Source organism: Puma concolor, chromosome B1 (genome assembly GCF_028749965.1).
Source record: "Puma concolor isolate L17-30 chromosome B1, mPumCon1.1.hap2, whole genome shotgun sequence".
NCBI classification, from domain to species: Eukaryota; Metazoa; Chordata; class Mammalia; order Carnivora; family Felidae; genus Puma; species Puma concolor.
The window spans coordinates 86,147,023-86,170,612 of record NC_141670.1 but is presented as its reverse complement, the minus strand read 5'-3'; the positions used below and the strand labels follow the sequence as shown (position 1 = coordinate 86,170,612).

General features: G+C 41.8%; 1 protein-coding gene across 3 annotated transcripts in view; it reads right to left on the bottom strand.

The window, feature by feature from the left end:
- RNF150 (ring finger protein 150) overlaps positions 1–23,590 on the bottom strand; it is a 292,634-nt gene that overhangs the window by 59,996 nt on the left and 209,048 nt on the right. For 2 of the 3 annotated variants that reach the window (XM_086704179.1, XM_086704178.1), the window contains exon 6: positions 19,381–19,591. In XM_086704179.1, coding sequence (XP_086560305.1) covers positions 19,381–19,591 — 211 coding nt within the window. Of the gene's footprint in view, positions 1–3,625; positions 11,571–19,380; positions 19,592–23,590 lie in introns of those variants that run through there. The other variant, XM_086704180.1, reaches the window with a different exon arrangement.

Genomic DNA, 23,590 nt, shown 5'->3' with positions numbered 1-23,590 from the left:
TGTAAGTGGACCCACACATCTCAAACCCATGTTGTTCAAGGGTGAACTGTATTAAGCTCCCCAAACATATTTTCTACACCATATCTTGGACAAAAGATAATGATGCTTAGCAGTTACTAATTAGTACTCTGCTGCAGATCTTAGCTGCTATAAATCCAAAGGAACTATAAAATGTAACCTTGTTGCCTTATCCTTTTCAGCAGTTAATTTTATGACACCAAACACCTCTTTCCTCAATAAAGTTATACAGTTGAGAAAACCTGCTGTGATTCTTTCCAAATTCGTCTTTCACTCCACCGGATCAAGGACTTCCTTCAGTATCTCAGAATTGTTAAAGTATTTTCTCTACAGAGAACACTTCCTTTTCCCAGGAGGTGATTCAAGGGTTATTGCTCATCTTCAAAATGGAAATGAATGCCTGTAACATTCATTTGTTGTCAAAATGTAAATGAATGCCTGTAACATTCAGTGTGTTGGTCACATATCAGGTCTATAGTCTTTCATGAGCAAGGAAACAATTATTTCAATAATAAAAAGGCTATGGTCTCTGGCTCAGATAGCAATGTTAGCTGCCAGGTAAACCTCCAACAAGATCACAAGGTAGGACTGAATAAAAACATACCTAGATTTTCTACTGATTTTCTTTTGGGATTGGGATCAGTGTCTCGGTGGCTAGTAGGTGTGGATAGACATTGTAGGATTTATGAATAAGGATCCACCCAAGGACCAATCACACAAAATGGCGCCAAAGTGTTCACTTGGGAAATTTTCAAGGCTGAGTCAATAAGAAATAGGTGAAGCTAGCTGCATTGAAGACAATGTTCCAACTCTGGTACTCCTGAAGAAAGATTAGTCTGTGGTTAGAGACATAATGTGGATCCATAAATGGATCGTAGGGATAAGACAACAGAGGATGTGTGAGTTGTCCCAGGTCTGTCCTCCTTAGGCAGGTATTTTAGGGTAGCAGCACAAGTTTTCAAACTCTGATTTTAGAAAGAACCACCTAAGAAGACTGATGACAATTCCACTGCAGGGTATTTACCCAAAGAAAATGAAAACGCACAAATTTGAAAAGATATATGCATCCGTATGGTTATAGCAGCGTCATTTACAATAGTTGAGATAAAGAAGCAATCTGAGTGTCCATTGATAGACAAATGCATAAGGAAGATGTGGTGACTATATATTCCATGGAATATTATACAGCCATAAAAAGGATGAGATCGTGCCATTTGTGACAACGTAGATGGCTCTAGAGGGTATTATGTTAAGTGAAATAAGTCAGACTGAGAAAGACAAATACCATACGGTTTTACTCATGTGGAATCCAAAAATAACCAAATGAATAAACACACAAAAAGCAGAATCAGACCTATAAATACTGAGGGGAGAGGGGAGTGGGGGTTGGGCAAAATGGGTGAAGGGGAGAAGGAGATACAGGCTTCCAGTTATGGAATGGATACGTCATGGGACTAAAAGGCACAGCGTAAGGAATACAGTCGGTGATATTGTAATAGTGTTATGAGTGACAGGTGGTAGCTCCACTTGTGAGCACAGCATAGTGTATAAACTTGTCATCTCACTATGTTGTACACCTGAAACGAATAAAACATTGCATGCCAACTATACTCAGAAAGAAAAAAAAAGAATGACAGTTCTTAGCCCACGCCTGAAAATCATGATTTGTTAGATCTGGGGCGGGGGGCAGGAATCTGCATTGCAACTGGAGCCCAGGAGGATATTTAGACCACAGCTGAGAAACTCCAGTTTGCTGGGCTTTGGGGACAGTGACAGAACTGTCATCAAACCTGCCATTTATTCAAGCTGTGACTTCTGATGAGGTTCCTCGACCAGTCTCTACTTCAGCTTCTCATGTCAAAGAGTGATAATGATTGTGAAGGTTAAATAAAATACCTTAAAGGTGCAAGGTCCACAGCACATGACAAATACTCAATAATGTTTGAGTTCCCTCTATCTCTTCCACTTTATTTATTTATTTTTTTAATATTTATTTTTGAGACAGAGAGAGACAGAGCATGAACGGGGGAGGGGCAGAGAGAGAGGGAGACACAGAATCGGAAGCAGGCTCCAGGCTCTGAGCCATCAGCCCAGAGCCTGACGCGGGGCTCGAACTCACGGACCGCGAGATCGTGACCTGAGCTGAAGTCGGACGCTTAACCGACTGAGCCACCCAGGCGCCCCTATCTCTTCCACTTTAGATGACATGAGAACATTTTTTAATGCCTTTATGGACCAGACACTTTTCCAAGGAGTTTGATTACATTTAATCCCATGAGGTGTTTTTTTTTTTAATGTTTATTTTTGAGAGAGAGAGAGAGAGAGAGAGCAAGTGCATGAGCAGGAGAGGGGCAGAGAGACAGGGAGACACAGAATCCGAAGCAGGCTCCAGGCTCCGAGCTGTCAGTACAGAGCCCAACGCGGCGCTTGAGCCCACGAACTGTGAGATCATGACCTCAGCCGAAGTCGGACGCTTAATCGACTGAGCCACTCAGGTGTCCCTGAGGTGGGTGTTCTTATTACTTCCATTTTGTAGGTGAGGGAATGGAGGCATCAAGATGTTGAGCAATTTGCTCAAGACTGCGCCTTGACTTAGGTCTACTACTGAGAACTTACATTATTTCCAGGGGAATTAATTAGGGACAGGAAACTTGAAAACCTCTCTCTACTAATAAAGACCCACCTTTCACTTCCCAGTGCCTCTACCATTTGGTCGTGCTCCCTGATGCCTCACCAGCTGAAGATGACACTTGCACTCAGTGTGGACACAGGCGCACACAACTGCAATCTGGCTGTAAAGTGTGTCCTTTTTATTAGAGGGCACAGGTGCTAGGGACATCCTATCTAAAAGTAAGGACTGCTTTACTTGTCAGGGTACATTTCCTTTCTCCAGATATTAGAGAGCCTTTAGGTCCATTAAAGAAACAATGATATATAAATTTGTCTGGCATGTTCTTCCCTCTCTGACGAGCTAAGTTGGAACCAGTTTCATTTTCAGGAGTAATAAATAGACAGTCATGAGCAGAAACTTCAAGTATCCCTGCTGAGACGTAGTTAACTACTGTGACATAAAGTTCATGGTACTGATTCACAAGCATAGGTGTACTGGCACGTGTGTGTGCCATATAAACACACAGATGTGTACGTGTGTGTAGGTACTGCTTGAGGCACACATGCGCACTCCGTGACATACAGGTAAGAATGTGTGTATATGTGTGTGTGCTCCTGGCCTCCATCTGTGCACACACACGCATGCTTCTACCTATGACACCAAACAGATATTAAACTTTGATTTCCAAATCCAATTTTCTAATTAACTCCTTATCGAAACAACAGCGACAGTATTACGACGGCATTATTTTCCTTAAACAATTCATCCCGTTGTTCCTGTTGCACAGCAGGAATTTAAGTGCAGCCAACACTTTCTTGCGCTGACAGCTCTGATTAAGGCATAAGTCCTTATGTATATAAATGATGTTGGATAATTTATATTTTTTTGAATACACTTTCGTTTATAAATCTCCTGTTTCTCCCTGCTATGAACATTAGTTACCAGTTACTAACTGTGTATGTTGTTGCTTGATAGGCATATAGTTACCAATAGGTATTATTTTATTTTTTTAAGTTTATTTATTTATTGTTGAGAGAGACAGAGAGTGAGCAGGGGAAGTGGGGGAGACAGAAAGAGGGATACAGAGAATCCCAAGCAGGCTCCACACTGTCCGCGCAGAGCCTGATGCAGGGCTCCAACTCACAAACTGTGAGATCATGACCTGAGCTGAAACCAAGAGTTGGAAGCTTAACTGACTGAGCCACGCAGGTGCCCCCCAACAGGTATTATTTTAATGAGACCTAATGGGACAATTCAAAGCTGTGATTGTCCTTTAGACATCAGTGCCTATGAAGGAAGCACTGTTTGCCCTGAAACGGTCCCTAAATTTGCGGTTGCAAAGCTGGGGTGAGCTTTGCGGTGAGGGGCTGTCATGACTCAGGTCTAGCCAATTAACACCATAAGGGAATGAGGCCCAGGATTTCTGCTGCTTCCAACTCTTTCAAGTTGGAAATGCAGATTTATGTGTAAAGCCTTGCCATATTTAAATGCTAGCTACTAACTAAAACATTGCCAGACGCATTTTCAGGACCAAGAGACTCATCTGCAGGCAAGAAGAGTCATATGTGACAACAGTTTGCTACCTCTGCCCACAGTAATTCCTGGGAATTCCTAGGCATCTATTCCTTAATGGTTTTGGATGATGAGCCAAGGCCCTAGGGATTTGGTGGTGGTGGTGCGTGAGTGCGTGTGCACAGGTGGATGTGTGTGTACATGTGTGCAGGGGTGTGTGTGCAGGAAACCTTGCTTGATCCCCACCTTGGTGTGTGCTCTATGGGAAGCCTCTGGAGTGAGGAGGATGGAAGGTCTTCCCACTATCCTGGCACAGTGACTTAACCAGACCAAGTGGAATGTGACCAAGCTGATCATAACACAGAAGGCGAGGAGAATTTGGCTAACTCACTTAGCCACAATACATTTTCTTCAGAAGAAGAAAGAAATTTCCCTGCAAATTTCTCCCAAAGGGAGGGAGCACAGTGAGGACCACCCCGGAAAAAGCCAGTGAGCTAGAGATTTCTGGATTTTAAAGGTCTGCCAGTGGATTTTCCATGTGGGGGTATGCGGGGGTGTGGCACCCATTTGCTGAAATCTCAGAGGTTTGTAGAACGGGCACTTTCAAATTTTTTGTTCTAAGCAGTTCCCTGACTTAGCAAATCTGAAATTACTAGCTTATCCACAGATCATCTATCTGCATGTCTGCATGCTGAAGACACTCTCTAAGGTTGTTTGTAGGGCTGCAGGCTGTTGAATACAATACAGAGCCGTGTGCAGAAAGACATAATTATGACTTTCTAGGAACTGACACTAATGGATTGTTGATTGATTGATGGGCTGCCTAGTGATGATCCTGATAACCTGAGTGGTTTCTCTGCAAATGGTGCTAGAAGGGCAGTCAGTGTTTTGTATGAGATCATGGTAATAAAGAATGCAGTTTATAACTCAGTAGTACTCAGATAATCAATTAGCAAAAAGAGAACTACAAGGGAGCATGCAGTTCTGGCTCAGGAAGTAGAGTAATTCAGTTTTCATCTCCACAGGCGATTGGTTTAGGCTACAACCTAGAGCTATCAGCCCTTGGGGTCTATCTGAGAAAGGTGCATTGTAGATATTTTTATAATATTAAGACATTTCAGTTGCACCATCAGGTTCTTGCGATATGTCTGCCCAACGTGTGTTCTCCTGGAGAGGTGGTATGCGGTGGGGAGAGGTCACATTTGTGGCTCACTGACAGCCAGGCACTGAATCAGGAGTTGCATGTACCTAGATTCATTTCACCCTCACAAGAAACCTGTGGGGTGGATTTTGTTTGAACAATTTTAAAGATGAGGAAACTGAGGCCCAGGGATGTTACATGAGTTTGCCACAGCTAGCACTTCGGTGGGCAGCCAGGATTTGAGCCTGATGTGCCTGATGCCAAAGTCATCTGGTTTCCCAGAGCCCATATTATCCCTTGTAGGTCAATATTATCACTCAACGTGGGTCAATCTAAAATAGTAAGAGTAGCGCCAATGGTATCAAACAAAAAGTGAAGTGCTTCCTTTAAGCGGCGCTGGTTTCTGGGCATTTGGTTTTGTGTCATCTCCAGGCATCTGCAGAAAGTACTGCGTGGACAGGCGCTGGAGACTTTCTCCATCACACTTCCCTTTGCTGCTGTTTCTGCCTTTTGTCTCTCTGTTGCCTTTAATCCCCATTTCTGCTGTGCAGTCCAATGTCAATAATGATAAATAATAAATCATCAATCCATTTCCACGAGGCATTAGTCTCCCTCCTTCCTCGTGGCGGGGGACCAGTTTGGCATTTGTGCTTCTGTAGGGTCACAGAGTCATCCCAGAGGAATGAGCTACAGGGAGGCTCGCCCTGCTGGTGCTTGGGTCCATCTTGGAGATCCGTGGAAGAATATACATATTTTCTTCTTGTTAGCAGACAAAATATGAAAGGATATCACAATGCAGTCTCCTAACTATTGCTATTGATTCTTTAAAAGTTCTTCAGTGTATTCATTCATTCCTTCAACTAATGCTTGTGGAGTAATTTTATGCCACAAACTGTGCTGGACTTTGGAACATGAAGATGAAAAGCCACAGTCCAAACCCTTTAAGGTCCTATAAATTCAGTGGGGTGAGGGTGACAGACGCTTTCTTAAGGAAGTGTAACAGAGAGAACTGTTTGGAAGAAGATAATTCTAAAACAAGCACCACATTCTGCTTGGCATAGCGGAGAAGGCATCTCAGAGAATACAGCAGATGAGGTGTTCCTGAGGATACACAGGACTCGGTAGGTGAGGAAGCAACGTCGGGGGCAGCGTGTCTAGAACCACAAGCGGCTTGGAAATGCTCTGTGTAAAGTACCTGGTGGGAGTGGTTAAAAGCCAGAAAGAAGTATGCTGCTGCCAAATGCTTAATGATTTGTTTAGATTAGCCAGCTGGAGATTTTAACCCATAGGTGATAAAAATGTTTGCAGCAAAACAGTGACGAGATCAGATTTCTGTAGAGGACGATCCAGGAGGCAGGAGGAGGACACATTGGTGGATGTTGAGACTAGAAACAGGGAGTGAAACGGCAGCCGGGGAGAAAATCAAGGTAAGAGACAATAAGGTCTTGAGTTACAGTAGTGGCGGAGGGAAATGGCACAGGGAGATATTTAAAAAGCAGACTGAACATTTGGTGATCGTCTCACTACAGAGGGAAACAGAGTGTAAAGAATATAGGTAATCCCAATATACTGGCTTGAGCACTAGGAAGTCATGTCATTGTAAAAACTGCAGTCATTAATTTACGTGATAGACCTATACACTCGTATACTGCAGATATAGCACAAATGTAGCATGCAAAAAGAAAACCCTCTTAACAGTTTGGTACCATACACATTAGCTGAAGCAAAGGATGCCATGCAAGGCCATACTTTCCATTGTGGTAGAAAATGCATTTTGGGCAGGGGGGATGCTAACACACAATGTATGTGGAATTAGTGATTTCAGTCTTCAATGGTATGTCAACGGATGCTTTTTGTTTTGTCTTACTTTTAACTTTAATTTTTATGTATTCAAAAAATTTTTTATGTTATTTATTTTTGAGAGAGAGAGAGAGACAGAGGGGTGGGGGCAGAGAGAGAAGGAGATGCAGAATCCAAAACAGGCTCCAGGCTCCACACTGTCAGTGCAGAGCCCAAAGCAGGGCTCGAACTCACAAACTGGGAGATCATGACCTGAGCCGAAGTCAGACGCTTAACCGACTGAGCCACCCAGGCACCCCTAAATTTAATTTTTAAATCATTTTTTTTTTCATTCCAAGAACATAGTTTAACAAGACAAATAGCACTTCATCTTTTAATCATTCTCTGGGAATTGTCACTCTGCTATATTTTTTAATATCTGGCAGTTCTTCTCTTTCTCTGAAAATTCCTATTTCTCACAGTATCTGTTTCAACAGTATCTGTTGCAATATTATCTCCTCTGTGAGGACACAAATGATAGCCTACAGAATTCTGTGCTCTGAGTTATCTTGGTTTCCCTGGAATTTCTTTTTGTTTTTACTTGTGGTCTCTGTCTCTTAGATTCTCATAATTGTCTAGCCATCCTTGCTCTCCATTCATACTTACCAAGGAGGCACTCTGATTGAGCACGCATGGATGGGCTTGCCAATGGCGAAGGGACCTTATTATGGGGCTAAGACCACCAGTAGATGGCTCAGGATGGGGGAGAAATCCGGGGGCCTAAATGTTCTATACATAGTCAATCACCAGATCTTCTTTTGAGCTCCACTCCTTACCCCGATCTTCCTGGGCATCTGGTGCCCTACATCTTGAGCCTCCCCAGGGTTCTGAGTGCTCAACTGCTTGTTTCTTATCAGCGTCTTCCTTAGGAGGCACTTCGATTCCGTCTTTCTCCACTTTGCCAGGTGAATTTCCACTCACTTGTCACCCAGAATTTGTTGACCTGTTGTCTGTTGTAATCTTTTCTCCATTCTTAGTGCCCATGTGGGCTTGTATCTTTTATAAACCCTTTGGTGGGACTTTGTTAGGTAGCAGAGATAAACCTGTGGGTTCAATCTTCCATGTGTAACCAGAAATCCTGGGTTGACTCCAGGTGGTTCCTTTACCAAGAAGACGAGTCCTGATGCCCTTGAGTTTTCAACCACTTCCTCTGGGCATGTTTTAACTAGATTTTTTAACTATGTACTATTAGTTTGGAACAAGGGCGCTTTCCTGGCATTTCTCTGCAATGAACCAGTGTTAATTCTGTGGTTCAGTATTAGAAAGACAATTTGGCCAGGGCAGGGACTCGATTTAGCTCCTCTATTTAAATTCTTCCTTTTGGGATAGCTATTACTGCTTGCCTCTGCTGCACAAGAATGTTATGAAGGCAGAACAGGATACTGTGGGTGAATTATGCTTTGAGACCTTAGGAAGAAGGCCAATCACTGAATTCAAGGAGTTCTTTTCTGTCAGGAGACAGCAGGCCTCAACTCCTTGAAAGAGGATATTATGATTTCTTACTCCTATTGCTTTAATAACAGAATAACATCAATTATTAAATTAAGGGTTCTTTGCAAAACCTTTTTCTGCCTCATAATTTCATAGTAATAGAGAGGTAAATCTAATTTTTAGCATTCAGCCTGTTAACCAATTACACTTAATAAGAATATCTGGCACCTAAATATTTTAATAACAAATAAAATAGAGTCAAGTTTTAAAATATTTAGATAAAATGGAGCTATTCTTAGGCGATCATCAGTTATTTCCTTTAAAACTACACGATGGATACATGAAAGGAGTCACACAGCGTAGTGTATCCTGGAATGGGGGTCCATTGAGGGAGATTTTCTTTCTTGATTTGGAACCAACAACTCTGAATGTGGTACTTGTGTCTCAGCACGTTCACTTGTTTGTTAAGTGGAAATGATACCACTTCTAAAGGATGTCACAGGGTTTTTTTTTTTTTTTTACTACCTCACTGAGAAGAGAAAATGATGCATGTGGTATCTATTGTAAAAATAAAAAGCATTATAATTATTTAAAAATCATACATACAGTGATTGGAATTAAACACCAAACTATATATTCCTATACACATAAATACATAACTATAGACTTCATACCTACATCTATCAATTGAAGAAACACAATGTGTTTTTCGAAGTATTGCTTCTCATTGCCTAGCATCAATATTAAAGCAGAATGAAGAGCTTCGCATAATATTTTGGCTTACGTGACGTGCCATCATAACTATCGTTTTAAAAATCACCACAAGAGGCTGTTAAACAACCAGGTGAGTAGTGCTTAAGAGCTCTGTGAGCAGACAATTGTCACGTTCTGAGTCCAGGGTGCACTGTGTAGAAGGTTCCTGGGGGCACCTGGGCTCTGGCAGTGTTTTTCCAGCCATCTACACTCACCATCTTCCCAAACGCTCATCTGATTCCAAGATGGGGAGCCGTTGCATTTCATAAGACCCTCTACAGTCTCAGGAAATATGGCAGAGGGGCGAGAGCTAGGGGGACACCGTGGTGCTGGAAGGAGGAGGGTAGCAAGAAGAGCTTGTAAGTAAGAAAGCAAGATCTTGACTGAGCTTTTCTTAGTGAGACTTGGAAGGGTAGCAGGATTAAAGGTATAACTTTAATCATAGAGTTATGGAACCGGAAAGGATCCTAGCAATCATCTGCTAGTACAATACGTTTCCTCAATTGTCAATGAAAGTGCTGAGAGACTAAGTGACTTGCCCAAGGTGACACAGTTAATTGGAGGCCAAATCAGGACTAATGCCCGAATATCCTGCCTCAAGCCAGTGGTGTTTCCCATATATCATCCTACCTCGCGTAACTCCAGTAATGTCCTGGTAATTACTGATTTTCCCCCTGAACCACTGAATTTCATTTCTGAAATATTTTGATTTACAGAACTCTGAGACTCTCAACTTTCAGAGCCAATTCTTATGTCATCCAAAAGGCATTTTCAGCTGTTCCTGCTTTCTTAATCTCGGAATAATGGAATTTCCTCATGATATGCTTTAGAATTGAAATGCAAAGAGAAATGTTCTTTTATTTGCCCTTCATGGTACTCAAATATTGAAAAAGTGCTGACCTATCAATTGTGTTTCCTGCCATCGGCTGCCACCTCTTGCTGAGATCCACGTTCAGTGTGACAGTGTCTGGCAAAATGCAGGTCTGCTCAACAGCCCTTTCCCCAGCACACTCTTGGAACAGCTGTTAAGCTGCAACACTTCCCCAAAGCCGGACAGCATTGGGGGAAATTAATCAAACTGGAAGTGGTGTTCTCAATGAGTAACTTAGAGCATCTGAGGCAATCTCCCAGAAATGGATGGATTTGGTCTGCTGGCTGAGTTACTTCATTTCCAGAAGACAAGTTTCTTCTGAGTGGACGGTGTGTGTCATGCCTAGGCTGAGTACTCCAAGGGGCAATATATCTGTGGTCTCAATGGATTAATTCTCTCACAGGCCGTTTGTAAACCTACAGGTCCTCCATACTCCCTGTCAGAGGCACCAGATGCACAAGATAGAAAAACCCTGGGAGCCTGGCCCTGAGTGGGCTTTCTTGGATTGGCGAATGTTTTTAATCAAGGAGAAATGTTATCGTGGAAACTCTGGTGGCTTGTGGACTGGACAGTTGCCATCTGGGTCACTTGGTGATCAAGGCTTGTGCTTATCACAAAGATCTTTCCTCTTCAGAACAGCTGTCTCTCTGCTGAAGCTGTTGTTGAGCTGGTGAGCTGGACGATTCAGAAACAAGGGGGTGATGTTGCTCCAGAGACCTGGCACATGATGAGACACGGCGATGACTGCGGGGAACAGTGTTGTAATCTACAAATGCTTTATTCTGTATAGAAGTAGTCCACTGTGGCTTAACTATTTCCTGAAGGAGAGATGACAGTGGGTCTAAACTCTTAAACGGTTGGCTGATTCTGCTGTCTGCCACAATGGAATATCCTCATAAATCAAAGCAGTCATCTTTCCAGGGCTAATGTGAATCTTATGGCCACCAAGGGAGATCATTTTCATTGCTGATTCCAGCCAGCATATTTATCCATAGTCTAGGGTAGCTTCTTTGCCATTCCAGGCTTTGATGCAAGTCAAAAAAGCAGACGTGGCTACTCACTCTTGTCCTCTCTCATAAACCCTGGAATACTTTAGCTAGATGTGTTTATTTCTGGATGCGCCAGTATATTTTGCCGTCACATAAAACCTGGAAATTGCTGCTTTGCAAATATAGCAGAGCGTAGTTGCACATTTGAAACAGAAATGTGGTGCTCATGCCAACCTTCCCTTTTTCTCTCAGTTGTCTTGACTCAGAGGTTCAAAATTGGGTTCCCTGGAAAAGTCTTGAATGTACATTCTGTCTTGTTTTCACATTCACGCTGTGGTCAGAGCAAGGCTAGGGGCATTTAAAACTTCTGAATACAGATGTCCTGAGTGCTTCATCAACTACTCCCTAAATAGTAGACAAAGAACTTTAAAAAATGAATGAATTTCACTTCTGGCCTAATATTAACAGAATATAGCTTGAGGAATGAAGAACCCTCAGAGAGGTTGATCCTGAGTTCCTCAAATCAGAGAAAGCTAATCATTCCAGAGACTCTACACAAGTCTCTGAATGAACTTTTTAGAAGTTTTCTTTTCCATAATTAGGATGGAGTATGTGTCCCTAGAGAGCTCCTGGTGATTGCAGCGGTAGCTGTTAATGGCTTTTTTTCTACAAATGGCTTCTTCCCCCCGCCCCCACCCCAGACTGCAGTTTCAGCTGGGCTTTAGCAAATTACTTTTGTCTCATGAATGCATTTTGAAGAGTATGAGCATATTTTTTTCCCAAAAAAGGCTGACCTGTCTCTAGGTTCTGTCTTTTAGAAATTTTTTTTTAATGTTTATTCATTTTTTTTGAGGGGTGGGGAGAGAGAGAGAGAGAGCAAGCAGGGGAGGGACAGAGGGAGAGGGAGACACAAAATCTGAAGCAGGCTCCAGGCTCTGAGCTGTCAGCACAGAATCCAACACAAGGCTTGAACCCACAAACTGGAAGATCATTACCTGAGCCAAAGTCGGATGCTTAACCGACTGAGCCACCCAGGCACCCCTTTAAAAAAAAACAACAAAACAAACCTTTAATGTTCATTCATTTTTTTTGAGAGAGAGAGAGAGAGAAAGAGAAAGTGTCTAGGTTCTTTCAAAAGAGACCATAGTTTGGTACTCTTTGAGCTAAGAATGTGGTTCTCCAGTGAAGATCATTAGGAGGTTTGGGAACTAATTCATTTGTACTGTCATGGGACTCTTCCTGCCTGCTTCTACTGAAGAGGTGTGGACAGCAAAGATGGGAGAAAGCCCTCTCATACCTCTACCCACCCCTCTGCTCCCCACCTACCACTGGATGTACAATGGATATGAAGGGGAACCTGTTCTATGATTCTTTTTATTAATTAATTTTTAAATTTATATCCAAGTTAGTTAGCATATAGTGCAAAAATGATTTCAAGAGTAGATTCCTTAATGCCCCTTACCCATTTATCCCATCCCCCTTCCCACAATCCCCCTAGCAACCCTCTGTTTGTTCACTATATTTAAGAGTCTCTTATCTTTTGTCTCCCTCTGTTTTTATATTATTTTTGTTTCCCTTCCCTTATGTTCATCTATTTTGTATCTTAAATCCCTCATATGAGTGAAATCATATGATATTTGTCTTTCTCGAATTTTGCTTAGTATAATACCTTCCAATTCCATCCATGTAGTTGCAAATGGCAAGATTTCATTCTTTTTGATTGCCGAGTAATACTCCATTGTATATATACACCACGTCTTCTTTATCCATTCATCTGTTGATGGACATTTGGGCTCTTTCCATACTTTGGCTATTGTCAATAGCATTGCTATAAACATTGGGGTGCATATGCCCCTTTGAAAGAGCACACCTGTATCCCTTGGATAAATACCTAGTAGCGCAATTCCTGGGTCATAGGGTAGTTCTATTTTTAATTTTTTGAGGAACCTCCATACTGTTTTCCAGAGTGGTTGCATCATTTGCATTCCCACCAGCAGTGCAAAAGAGATCCTCTTTCTCTGCATCCTCGCCAACATCTGTTGTTGCCTGAGTTGCTAATGTTAGCCATTGTGACAGGTGTAAGGTGGTATCTCAGTGTGGTTTTGATTTGTATTTCCCTGATGATTAATGATGTTGAGTGTTTTTTCATGTGTCAGTTGGCCATCTGGATGTCTTCTTTGGAGAAGTATCTATTCGTGTCTTTTGCACATTTCTTCACTGGATTATTTATTTTTTGGGTGTTGAGTTTCGTAAGTTCTTTATAGATTTTGGATACTAACCCTTTATCTGATATGTCGTTTGCAAATATCTTCTCCCATTCTGTTGGTTGCCTTTTAGTTTTGCTGATTGTCTCCTCTGTGCAGAAGCTTGATGAGGTCCCAATAGTTCATTTTTGCTTTTGTTTCCCTTGCCTCTGGAGACATGTTGAGTAAGAAGTTGTTGAGGCCAAAATCAAAGAGGGTTTTGCCTGCTTTCTCCTCTAGGATTTTGATGGCGTCCTGTCTTACATTTAGGTCTTTCATCCATTTTGAGTTTATTTTTGTGCATGGTGTAAGAAAGTGGTCTAGGTTCATTTTTCTGCATGTCGCTGTCCAGTTTTTCCAGCACCATTTGCTGAAGAGACTGCCTTTATTCCATTGGATATTCTTTCCTGCTTTGTCAAAGATTAGTTGGCCATACGTTTGTGGGTCCACTTCTGGGTTCTCTATTCTGTTCCATCGATCTGGGTTCTCTATGTCTGTTTTTGTGCCGGTACCATACTGTCTTGATGATGACAGCTTTGTAATACAGCTTGAAGTCTGGGATTGTGATGCCTCCAGCTTTGGTTTTCTTTTTCAAGATTGCTTTGGTTATTAGGGGTCTTTTCTGGTTCCATACAAATTTCAGGATTGTTTGTTCTAGTTCTGTGAAGAATGCTGGTGTTATTTTGATAGGGATTGCTGAACCTGTTCTATGATTCTTGACCCCATCACCCACTTTGAGATAATAAAGAGGAGAGAGAAGGAGAGGAAGGTAGAGAACCTGTAAAGAGACTGTCTGAGGAGAGAGTATTGTCATGTTTAATGCCACTCCTCTTGCAAAAGGGGTGGGGAAGGGCTACCTCCCACAACCAAGCCCAGTGAGGGGTTACTGTAAGGGAACCACGCAGGGGATTCTGAAATATGTTCTTGTAGGTGGGACTCAAAGAGAACTGGCTTAAGCCTATGAAAACCTAAAGAAGACTATGGACTCGGGTCTCTTTCCTGCTTGGAGTGTAGATAGAGGAGGCGGATGGCTTGCATGAGGTCAGAGGTCAGACACAGCTGCTGGTCTGGAGAGGACTGCCAGGGCAGGTGATGTGTGAGTGTCCTAGAGATGACCCCGTGGGAGAAAGAGCAGGACTGGGGACCTAACCGAAAAGGCCTGGGGGGTAAGGGCACTTCCGCAGACTGAGGCTGCAAACAGACTGCTGGACGCATAGGGGCTGCGGGAAGCCTTGAGAGTAAGCAAGAGGTCCTCCTGCCCTGAGTCATGGCAATTACCAGGAAAAGGGCCCTGCACAAAAATTTGTCTGTATCTGGGACCTGAAGGGACTTTTAGAAGTGTCAGTGACCTAAAAGTGAGCAGAAAATTCCTAGGCCTGCTGGAGTTTTCATCCAAGGTAGGAGAATATTATATGAAATGGCAGTGAAGCAAAAATAAAGATGCATTTTTAACACATCACAAATCATGTTTGCTGAATACATTAGATACACTCTGCTTACCCCAAGGATCTGAGTTGATAGGAAGTTAGCAAAGGAAGTTTCCCAGAGGAATCCCGTACCGCAGGTCATTTCAACTAGCTGGGTACATAATAACTCATGCTTCCTTCTGTAAAGTCGGAAGACCAGGTCTCCTGGCCAAACATATTCTGGCATGTGCTCACAAGGTACAGGAGCAGCTTTGGGATGTCTTGATTTTGTCCATTTTCATGTCTCTTTCTAGGTCCCAGCTCCCTCACCCCTCCCACCCTCCACTCTTCACCCCAGGGGCTGAATGCTGACTTTTTCTAGTTGGAGGTAGGAGGAGTGGCAAGGTGGGTAATGACCTAGAGTCCTAGGGGGCTTGCGTCGTGTTGTGATTTGGGAAGGGAAATGGACAGCTTCTCTAAAAATTAAGGGAAGGTTTCAGACCCTCCTAAGAAGATGTCAAGTGGTCCTGAATGTTTCTGCAGAGGAGTAACAGAATCTTCTCCTTTTGTGTCTTTCTCTCGCTCCTCTCTGGGGTCTGCAAACACACGTTGGTGTTTGTTTGGCTTTGTTTTCCTTTGATCCTGAGGAACTTTTTTTCCTTGCTGAAGCAAATCCCCAAACTTGCAGCCTGGGGAGTCAGAAGGCAATGTCTGTTTTGGGTGCAGACAAAGACTGGTGAGTGACATCAGAGCATTCAGAAAGTGACCCCTTGCACTAAGGTGCAGGAGAAACGCTGTGATTTGGGACTGCCATTTGAGGTTCTAAAAGGCAGAATGTCAGAAACATTCAAGATAATGCACATGGGAACATCTTCCTCCCAAATGCCAGACTTGCAGAGAGTCTGGGTTTCCTTTGCTGTGTAAATGCTTCTCTTTTTTGCCTTTCCTGACAACTGGAGATGATCCTTTAATGCCAGATTTTTCCCTCTTCACTCTAAAGGCAATCTGTTCTATGCTTTCCCCGCCTTGAGTGCTGACATGACTTTGACGTGCCTTTGATGAACCACACACCATTTGCCAGAAAGGAAGAAAAGAGGTAGGGATGAAGATCACGTAAGAACACACACATTTTTGGCCTTTCAGAGATTCAGCAAGATGGAGAAAAGGAATAAATAAATGAGAAGGGTGCGAGTGACTGTGTTTATTTTCTCCCTTTGTTCACACTCTGACCATAGCGTAGCTAAGCATGGGGGTCTGGGACTAGAAACTCCTTTGAATTCCACCTCCACCTTCCACTAGTTAGGACCCTGGGTCGGTTACTTTTATCTCTCTGTGCCTCCACTTCTGCATCAGTAAAATGACAATAAAAATAATATTTACCTCGTAGGGTTGTTGTATATATAAAGGGCTAAAAAGGGTGCCTGGTGCACAGGTGGTGTGACGTATTTGTTACCTACTGTTATTTCCTCATCTTCTGGTAATTTTCTGGGTCTGTAGAGATCTGAGGTGGGAAAGGATGATGTGAAGAAAAGTTAGGTCCAACCTCCACTGGATTATTTATTTGTGATTTGCAACTACACTTAATTCTCCATCCATGTTATTTTTAGGCAGCATTAGGGTTGGTTATAACAGGGTTGATGAGAACTTGAATCTTTTCACCCATTTATTCAGACATTTGTGTTTGTTCATCTATGGATTATTTATTTGAGTTAGGGCACTAGGAAATTTTCAGACTTGTATACAGCACAGGGTTTGCTCCTTAAGGAATCTACAGCTGGTTAATGATATAAAACAATTAATACTTAATCAGAATGACTCTGTTTGGAATATGCTGTTAAATCCCAATAAAGAAAACTAGTCAGAAATAAATGGCCCAGCAAAACTATTTTGAGAATAAACTCAGTGTTTGTACTGTGAGACTGAGATCTCTAGCCGTATTCACCTATACCATTAAGTCTTCCGACCACAAATGTGGCCTCAGGCCTCGTTTCCCCTCATATTTACCAGTTTCTTGCTTTGAAATGACCTGGCATTTTTCCTTCTGTTGGGAACAGGAGGCGCTCCCTGCTTCTACACTTCTACTAAATGCCTGGTATGACCTAAACACTTTGAGCCTATTTTAGGCAAAAACAGTTTAGGGATTATTAATTATGTGGGTACAGACCATGATTCTGTATTTCATTTTTGGATGTATTTTAGCCCACAAACCATGCCTTCTCATTTGTCATCTGGGCTTTATGGAGATGTATGAAGTATGTACCCACTTTTAAAAACAAGGAATCTCACAGATGACACTTTTTTTCTTGAAAATGAAATAATATTTTATGGAAAGGAAAATGATCCATTTTTGATTTGGTGGTTCTTTTTTAAAAAGTGTTTGTTTGTTTGTTTGTTTAGAGAGAGAGAGAGCGAGAGCAGGGAGGGAGCAGAGAGAGAGGGAAGGAGAGAATCCTAAGCAAGCTCCACCCTCAATGTGGAGCCCGATGCAGGGTTCAATCACATGACCATGAGATCATGACCTGAGCCGAAATCAAGAGTCAGATGCTTAGCCAACTGAGCCACCCAGGCACCCCTTGATTTGGTTCTTCTTATGGGCTCGAGAAAAGCTCATGTCCTCAATGTTTTTGACTGCTAGCAAAATTTTATCTGGCCTTCCAATATAGTTCACCTAGACAATGAACAGCGAAATGTCCGATGGTAATCCAAGATGTAAATGGAAAAATTATGGGCCAATCTTGTACTCTGAAAAGGGAACTTACTGTTTGACCCACATCAGTCACTTACTCTTCTGGGCCACAATTAAAAATGAGACGTTTATCACGGTAAAGCTTAAATTATTTTTAAGGTTCTTCTATCCCTAAATGACTAGTATTCTAGATCTGTGCTCTTCAGTCTAGTAACCATTAGCGACATGTGACTCCTAAGCACTTGAAATGTGGCTGGTTCAAACCGAGATGCACCGTAAATGTAAAACACACACCGGACTTTGAGGAGTTAATACAAAAGAAAGACTACAAAATATTGAGTACATTGGGTTCAATAAAATACTAAAATGAACTTAACCTATTTTTCTACCGTGACTATAGAACGCTTGAAATTACATGTGACTTACATTGTATTAATATGGGACAGCACTTCCCTAGACCTTCAAAACAAAGGGATTGGAAATTTGTCTTGAAGGACTTGTAGTGTTTAATGATCATTGTTTCGATATTAAGGTCATTATGCCTCTAAGGTCAGGTTTTCAAACTTAAAATTCTTATCCACACCAAAGTAATACACTGTGCATGGACAGATATTTGCCACCAAGTTCCTCTTGAAATTACTTCCTGCTGAGGTCCTCTGGGAGTTCCACAGTTACAATGCTCAACATTCAACCCTTATGGTACTGTCTCAACTGTATCATAAAAGGCTATCAGGAAATACACCAAAATGTTAAGAGTGATTATTTCTAGGTGGGGTACTGAGCGATTTTTTCATTCTTTTTTATTATTTTCATGTTTCAATCTTTCAACAAGGTCTAAATTAATTTCTTCATCAGAAAATGCATCTCTTTACATTTCAGCATGAATGATTTTATAAATTCTACAAATATCACAAATATGTAAAAAAAAAAAAAAAAAAAGAGACCAACTTAAAAGGAAATATCCCAAAAGGCTTTAATCTACTTTTCTCCATTTCCAATTTTCCTACAGCAAACAGGTTACTTCTACCAAGAGAGATAATACACCTTATTTTAAAATCTCAATATCCACCCACCCTTTAAACCGTGAACCAACATTAATTTGTAGCATGCTGATTTTCTTAGAACTCCTGAAGCTTTTATCTCTGCTGTGTAAGACTGAAGAGCAGATACTTTAGGTTTTAGCTTCGATCTTGATGCTAACACAGCTTTTTAATAATTTTATGACTACCATCAAATAGAACAGTAGTTAGAGTATATGCAGAAGACAGGGAAGGAATCCCAAAGATAGTTTAATATGCCACTGTGTTTGGGGGATTAGGTTGTACTTTAAAAGCAGCCATCTAAAAGAAATGGCATTTACATCTGACACCTGCAAAACAGGAGAGGGCAGTCTCCTGCATGCAGCTCATATGGCCACTCAGGAGGGCGCTCTCTCTCTCTCTCTCTCTCTCTCTCACACACACACACACACACACACACACACACACACACACACACACGCAGAGTGAGCAGGGTTGTGCCCTATGCTGTCTTGCTAAGCATCCCCTGTCGCTGCTTTTTTCATCACTCTCAGAGACCAGAGCCACCTCCCTGCCCACTTCAGGTACCACGGGGCTAGGACAGGCAATGCTTTCGCGTGTGCAGAGGTATCCGTGTTCGGGCAAGGCCAGATGCCCAGCCAGGTCTGCTGTCAGCCATGTTGGCTTTGGAAAGCACTGGGCTTCTAAAGGCCTATCAGGTATGACTGTTCAGCCTGGCAATATTATACTCGTTTTTTTTTTTTTTTTTTTTTTTCCTTCTTGAGGAAAAGTGTCTTTTTGTAATTCCCACGTGGCAACAGCTCTGTGGACTACAGCACTTTGGAACGGAGCAGGACTTACTGTTAGTAGTGAAGATGACTTCTCCTTCCTGCGGGGTAGGATCGGTATCCGGGACCACCTGCAAGGCTCCCACCGTCCGGACAGCAGGGTCCAAAGTGACTGAACTTTCGTTTACAGTCGTGTCGCTTGCGCCCGTGATCTGGTTGGTGGGTGGGCCTCCCAGAGATCCCTCGAAGTCAGTGGGCAAGTCATCCATGCAGTCAGCATTGGGCTGATAATGAGGAGAAAAGGATCTCTCCTTAGTGTTTGTCATCCAGTTAGAGATGAAATGTTTACAGCCTAAATATTTTGTTTCAGTGGAAAACTGAGTTCTTTACTGTTTTCCTCCTGAATCACTTAAAAAAAAGTATATTCTACTATAGTTTCTGCAATTAACATGAAAACATCTTCCAAAATTTCCTTTCCAAAGTTTCTGTTTAGATCTAGATATAGCATTTCAATTCTAGGAGAAACAATATTCATATATTAATATAATACTTGGGGGGGCCATAATATTTATTTATGATGATTACCTTTCCTTGTATATACTGTTTACTCCTCATATAGAAAGTAGCTGACTGCTGATAATTACCCCCAAAGACCCACACATTGTTCGTAAATGCACTGATGACAGGAGAGTAGGGAGGGGGCACAGAATCTGACTCATGGTGAATTGTTTATTAGAGATACACACAAAAGCACAGGGTACTTTTGTTATGATGGTGGTTAAACATAAGCCAAAACCAGCTGTAAAAAATGCCCTATTTACTTAATGTGCAAATCGATCATACATTGGTCAAATCTTAATTAAAATTTTAGAATCATAAAACTAGGGTGAAATTAATTTGATTATCCAATCATTGCAAGACTTCTGTCCCTCCAGGCCCCTCATCCCCAGATGTCTGACAGCCCCCACTTGAACAACACAGAAATGGGGAGCTCTCTACTTTGCAAGACAACCTGTGTTGGCCAGCCTTTGTTAGACTATGCTATCTTTGGGCAAAATCTTTCTCTTTGTAGGTTTTTCTCTTTGGTCTTAGTTCTGCTGTTTGAAATGATATTGAATATATTTATATCTCCTCCAAAAACAGCTTTTAAAATGATTTTCAGTTGTTATGCCTCTACCCAAACTCATAAAAATTATTTTAAAAAGATGGTGTTGCAGAGATCTGGTCTTAAGAAATACTAAGAATTTTTGCTTGACATATCTCAATGGATACAGATCAGGATGGGAGGGATTAGGTGAGGAAAATTCTGGATTGGCATTGACTGAATTAACATCATAATGACTACACTGTGTTCAAAGATCAAAGGGAAAATCCATAATTCCTGGACTCACTGGGAGCACAAAGCAAGCAATCCAAAGCAGGGGACTCTTGTCCTGATTTTCTCCTCTTAAGCCAGTCTCTCAAGCTCCACACCTGTGTTTCCAATAGCCAGTTGGAAATTTCCAATCTCACAAAAATCTCAAATTCAGCTCATTCCCTCTTTCTCTGTATTCTCTCTTTATTTCACCTCTCCGTCTGTTAGAAGTGAGCCAATTCACTGGAACTCAAGTTATAAAAGTCAGTGCACTGAATGACCAACCCACCATATTTTTGAAATTTAGAGACAGCGACATAAGCTATATTAGGAATTTTCTCTCCCCATTACCTTTTCTTCCATTACAGTTTCTTCCCTGGTATATTCCATTCTCTACTTTCTCAACACAGCAGTCTTTAAAACAAAACAAAACACAGGTCTGATTCTTCTTCTTCTTTTTTTAAGTAGGCTTCATAACCAGCACTGAGCCCGACACGGGGCTTGAACTCTGAGGTATAGACCTGAGCTGAGGTCAAGATTCAAACGCGTAACCAACTGAGCCACCTCAGGGGTGCCCTGATCCCTCTTTTCTCTTAGAGAATAAATTATAAGCTCCTGAATAGGGCAAAACAGGCTCTCTACAGCCTCATGGCAGCCAGCTCTTCTGGCCTCACCTTAGCCTTTGGAAACACAGAATACCATATATTCCCTATCTCAGTGCTATAGCTTATGCTGTTCCTCTGATCAGTCCCAATTACCCCCATTGCCTTCCCCATCCCAAGGTCTCAACCTGACTGTGGTGAACTCGTAAGCATCCTTCAATTACCAGGCCAACCATCACCTTTTCTAAGTACTGTTCCCTCCCAGGTAGCATGTTGGATACTGTAATACTTTGTAGGTATTTCTCCCTGTGTTGTGGTTTATTTGTAACTGTGCTTGTCTCTGTCTTACTCTACTAGTTCACAAGCTTTCTCCCCCCAGCTTCATTCAAATATAACTGATATGTAACATTCCATCAGTTTAGGTGTATGACGGAATGATTTGATATACATATAGACTGCAAAATGATTAACACCTAAGTTTAGCCAACATCCATTACCTCATAGAGTTGCAAGGTTTTTTTCGTGTGTGATGAGAACTTTTAAGATCTACTCTCTTGGTAACTTTCAAATAGACAAAACAGGATTGTTAACTACAGTCACCATGCTGTATGTTACATCCCCAGGATTGCTTTACAATTTGACCACCTTTACCCATTTCACCCCCACCCCCCAACCCCCAACCTCTGGCAACTACCAGTCTGTTCTTTGTTTCTAGGAGTTTAGTTTAGATTCCACATAAAAGTGAGACACGAGCTTTTTAAAGTGAAACGACTACATTACGTTGATCTTAATTTCCAAGCCCTCATATAGTGTCTGACAATTACAAGGTGCTCAGTAAATGTCGATTTGAACATTTTATCAGTGTCTCAGTTTACTACCACGAAAAGCTGGGAATGTTACTATCTGTCCTAGATCAGTTAAGGGAGGATTTGAGAAAATGCTTTAAAACTGTCAAGTTCCGTGTGAAGGTACGGTATATTATTCAAGAATACCAGAATATGCCACCCCAAAATGTGCTGTTGGCATAAGGATTATTTTGCGCTGAAGACAGTTGAGAAGAAGCAGGTAAAGAAATGTTCTCTGCCCTCCTCCCATCTGCCCAAAAGTAGGACATTTTGTAAAGGTGGCCCCCCTCCCTGTACCAGGAAGAGAAGAACATTCTGATCACCAGAGACTGGGAGTTGACACCAAAATGAATCTGTAATAACACACCTCACTAATATGCCCTTCTCTGCCATTAGTTTCCCTCATATATGTACCTTCCCAGAATTTGCTGCCCGAGAAACTCAAGGTCCTTTGGTCACTTCTATTAAAATTTGTTCTTTTGTGAAGATGCTCTGTATGTCCAAGTTCTGCCCACCCCTTTGAGTTACTCATCCCTAAGTGCTCCCATGTGCTTGTGCAGTGCACATGTTAATAAATGTCTGGTTGTTTTTCTCTTGTCTATCTTTTACCGGTCTCATTTATAGGGCCCCTGCTAGAGAACCTAGACGGGTAGAAGGGAAAGTATCTTTTTTCTCTCCCCTACACTATATAAAAACGCTTATAAGCAAAACCAATTGTATGGGGGGGGGGGCGGTGTCAGGGACGAAAGGATTTCACAATGAGCATACTGTGCTGGTTGGTCTTTCCTCCATGGGCATCTGAATGCAATCACATATGCGGTAACCACTGACATAGTTTTCAAAATGTTGACTTCGCTTGTTGATTTTGTTTCTTCATTTTTGTCTTTTCTTTTTTTAAAAAAGTTATTAATTTTGAAGCAGAGTGTTCCCTTTTATTTTGTGCACTAGGAGGAACGGTATTATATTTTTAACAGAAGCAGGAAAGAGAAAGAGCTAATTAGCTCAATGGGACTGTTAATGGAGCGGGCATGAATAATTTGGCTTAGGTATAATATTTCAGAGACCAAACATTACAGAAACTCACAGTTTATATCTACTCTAAGTGGTTCATCCAAGAGAAGAATGTTTGTGTAAAGGGACCCAATTTATATACCTCGAAGAGAAATTACAGTCATAATGTTTAGCAGAAGATCTCAAATACCATCTGCAAGTGAACATTGCATAGGTATTCAAATTCAGTTTAGCATGGGAGAAACCACTCAAATAAACCAACCTCTAGAAGTCAGGAACATGGGAATACCCCAGCTACATGGAATTTTCTCTTCAGTAACTATCATGCTATTTATAACAGGACAATAGCGATAGAAGGTGTTCACTGCTGGGATATGAATGGCCTGGGTGATATGGTACCTCAGAGGAGTACTCACTGAGATCTGCATTCTGTCGTTCTACAAAGACTCGCCTAGAACTGACTGGAGAGAA